At 35.3% G+C, this 4,157-nt stretch overlaps 1 protein-coding gene across 1 annotated transcript; it reads left to right on the top strand.

Annotated features, from left to right (window-relative positions):
- The first annotated feature begins 687 nt into the window (after positions 1–687).
- Positions 688–3,743, top strand: Rpb10 (DNA-directed RNA polymerases I, II, and III subunit Rpb10). Its single transcript, XM_028304005.1, has 3 exons — positions 688–793; positions 963–1,071; positions 3,567–3,743. Exons 2-3 carry the CDS (start codon positions 977–979, stop codon positions 3,673–3,675), a joined length of 204 nt encoding a protein of 67 aa, XP_028159806.1. The 5' UTR covers positions 688–793; positions 963–976; the 3' UTR covers positions 3,676–3,743.
- Positions 3,744–4,157: the final 414 nt, after the last annotated feature.

Raw genomic sequence — 4,157 nt, 5'->3', positions numbered from 1 at the left:
GCTAAGGTAAAGTTGGAAACAAATGTCATTTTATTTTAACGTTCCGTGCGATGTCATGTCATACCGTTACGTTATTGCTAAATATGTAGAAAAAATATTTTAGTAAAAAAAGTTTTAAAAAATTTAGTTTTTTTTAACTAAACAAAACATTAAAATACAAGCGTGTTTACGAGGCTACAATGCTAACTGCATTTCTCCACTTCCTATTATGGCTATAAAATAATTTAATTTGTTAAATAAAAAACTTGAATAAAATAAGTTGCTGGATTTAAGGGTAGAATAGAAAAGTTCTCGGGGGTAAACCACAGACAGGAACTACCAGAAGATGTAGTGTGTGTGAGCCGATCTCCCACTAGGTGGACTGACGATCTAAAGAAGGTCTAAGGAAATACCTTTCGACGCGGTAATCATTGGGGGAGATCTTTGTCCAGCAGTGGACGCCATTTAGCTGAATCAAGCGAACGAAAGAAAATAAAATTTATTAATACTCACAGTTTCAATATCATTCGTGGTTATGTATTGTTCCATGCTCAAAGTCATTTTTGAAATTTTTTAAGTCGTTTTTCAAATCTGAAACAGAAAAATACATTAAGGTTAAACAAATTATTTTCTATAAAGTAATACCGATAAACCGTTATTTACCACGACACATAAAAAACTGTCTAGCTAGTCTGTGGCCGTTTGTTCCATTCAATCGTTAAAATAGCACTGTCTGTCAGACAGTTGTCAAATTGACTTGCGTGTTTGTGTCGTGAGAGGATTTATTTGTTTCTTTTCCATTATCTTAATAAAAGTAAGTCATATTTTGTAGGCATTCATTGCAATATATCAAATAAAATACCACACACAAGTCTAAATTACATAGACACCACCAGTAGCGAAATCATGTTTTTCCATAACCTCCAAAGTTGTTGTTGTTACTTTCAGTGCACAATATTTCAATAATTTTCTTAATATTACAGGTTTATATGCCAAAATGATCATTCCCGTGCGTTGCTTTACCTGTGGGAAAGTTATTGGCAACAAGTGGGAGGCATACCTTGGGCTCCTACAGGCAGAATACACAGAAGGGTGAATATTTACTTTATAATATTTCGTACTTAGCCAAAACACAGTATATAAATCTGTATTTGGTTTATAAACACTAAGCGATTTGGCTTAAAAGTCCCAGGAGCAGGATTATTCCAGGTTGTACAATATCAATGTTGTTGGCATAATATTTTGCAAAGTAAAGCTAAATAAGTTTTAACATTTCTCTGAAGAAAACTCTTGTAAGATTTTAAATTGTAATAAATATTTTATCAATTGCTTCCCAATATTTGTCTTTAACTGTAGATTTAATGATGGAAGACAATTCGACAAAATTAAAAGTTCGGAAACAGTACTCAGGCTTGATATAAAATTATGTACAAATGACAAAGAAATAATTATTAAAGTCTTTGTTTGCATATAATATGTTGATATACAGGTCCTTATTTTTATTAGTATCATAAGTAGTTATAATATTGGTGCTATTTTCACATAATAATGTGTTAAACACAATTGCTTATGGATTAAAGAAAAATTAATTCATGATTTGATTTTTTATTAACAAAAATGACCAACAGGATGTGTCATGCTATTATTGGTAAATAATTTAACTAAAAATCTACTTAATAAGTAATACTATTTAGTTTTTGCCTTCATTTCGATTTTTAAATTTATTGATCTTTAAATGCAATAAATAATTTGAATTTAAATTATGTAAATCTTAAATCAGAGAAAACGAGGCAATGATTGTAACAATGATATTATGTACTACTAGACAAGCATTACAATAACTAATTGATCATCAGTGTGACATCATTATGTGAACCCAATTACATAATTCTTTTGTTTGAATCTTACTAATGTACCTACGTACACACACATACATAAAAATCTGAATAATATGTGTACTGACCTTTCAAATGTATGAAGTAGGCTTAGCCTTAGAGCAAGCTGCTACATCATTTATAATTATCTGTGTTAGTATATTCTGGCCAAATGGATTTTTAATCTCTGTAAATTGTTGTGAATTATTCATACATCAAGAGACTAGGTTTTTTGTAACATTTTTAGGTGCACAAGAATAAGAACAGCAATAATTTGTCTCAGTTTTTATTAGACCTATTTTACTAATAAATCTTTGTATTACTTTTTGTCTTTACAATGCTTTTTAAATTTAAAAAAACGTCTGCCTTATCCTGGCTTCGATTTCATCATACTCATATACTCACATATCTTTATTGAGAGACTAGCGGCCGCCCGCGATTTCGTACGCGTAGACCCCGTTTTACTCCTTATGGGTGGAGTTTCGTAAAATCCGTTCTTAGCGGATGTCTACACCCTATAAGGAATCTAACTGTCCAATTTCAAGTTGTGTGTGTAATAGTTACTGAGATTTCGTGATTAATCAGTAGTATTTCGCTGCACACTTTTTCACCTCATTGTCGTTTATTTCAATCAAATTATTTGCCCGAGTCAACAAGCATTTAACCTTAACGGTGCCTATTTCTTGCGCATGAGTACAATAATACACTAGCGCGTCATAAACCGACGCTCTTCAGTTGTAAAACCATCATTACCCTTATCTTTACAACTTTGAGAATGTTTGCGTGCTGAGTTTTCTAAGAAATAATATACTTTGCACCTATTCGTATATTTTATGTTGCTCTAATTAAGCATGACTTATGTCATTTTAACACTTTGGGATTCCATCCAGTTAAGTACCATTTCATCATGCAAGAGGTAGAAGACCGTTCTACAATTCTTTTGGAAGCTCTACTTGGGCGTACCCAGCCACAAGCCGTGCTGGGCATTTTAGCTCAAAGAGGGAAGGGGGTAAATAAGATTTTTAGGCAGACTCTCCCCCTAGGGTTGCCAGGTCCAAAAACACAAAAGCCGGACTCGGTGCTTAATTTGGCCGGACATTTTACCCTAAAAGCCGGACACGCCTTTTTTGCACGGGGGGGGGGGTGCAATTTTTATCATACATAGTCATTACACTCATGCATGAGTGACTAAGTACTATCATCTTCGAATCGGTAGCCCAACATCTTGATACGCGCATGTGTGCTTTCGACTGGCCACATAAAAAGCCTAACAAAAGCCGGACAGGCCGGACAAAATAATTTTTGGCCGGACAAGTCCCTAAAAAGCCAAACATGTCCGGCTAAAGCCGGACGCCTGGCAACCCTATCTCCCCCACACTTAGACACAAATACGAAACGAGGTGGATTGGGGTGTGAACTCCTCAGGGAGGACAGCTGCCCATTTTCTCTCGCTCTCGTTTTTCAGTTACAGTGTAGAAGACTAATGATCTGTTCCTCTAGACAAGTGTCAAAACGTGACTGTTGTAATTTCCTTCGCTCCGTTTTTTTGTATGGAGTTACGTCGCCCCGTGAACGATTAAAAAGAGCTACTTGTCTAGGAGAACCGATGATAATGAAATGACAATATCTTGTCTTTAGAGTTCACTGCTTAGTCCCGTTGAGTGAAATGACTTATTGATTACATAAATGACTGATGACTTTTATTGGTTGCAGTGACGCCCTGGACGCCCTCGGCCTGAAGAGGTACTGTTGCAGACGAATGCTGCTAGGCCACGTGGATCTGATCGAAAAACTTCTCAACTACGCGCCCTTGGAGAAATAGTAATTTGTTTAATTATGTTATTAGTTTTAAAATTTAATTTAAGGACATGAAATATATTTTTAAGGCAATCTAAATGTGTTTTCAATCATCATTCTAACTCTTTTAGTAGGTAATATGATTAGCCGTGAGTGTAGGACTTGTGTTTTAACGAAACGGTGCCTTTAGGTACCTTTAAAATGCTTTTAGGATAACATTGCATAAAACTGCATAGTCAGTTCGGACTTCAAAAACCGCAAACCTGCCCAATAAAAATATAAACCGTTTTGATTACGTTTTGACATTTAAGATCAATAAAGCTTGTGGTTGCCACAACTGGAGGGAATCCCTCAGAACAGCTTCCCTGTTTGTGTGGTTCGGATTTTGTCGTACTTATACGGGGACTTACCAATTTCGAAATTAATAACTTCTTAGGCTTTAAACATGAGAGCTTAAACTAGGCTTGAGGAAAATCGTGACGCAATTTGCGCAGGCGTCGCGCCCTT

Source organism: Ostrinia furnacalis, unplaced genomic scaffold (assembly GCF_004193835.3).
Source record: "Ostrinia furnacalis isolate ACB-3 unplaced genomic scaffold, ASM419383v2 OfSCF1351, whole genome shotgun sequence".
NCBI classification, from domain to species: Eukaryota; Metazoa; Arthropoda; class Insecta; order Lepidoptera; family Crambidae; genus Ostrinia; species Ostrinia furnacalis.
This window is presented reverse-complemented; position numbering and strand designations above follow the sequence as displayed.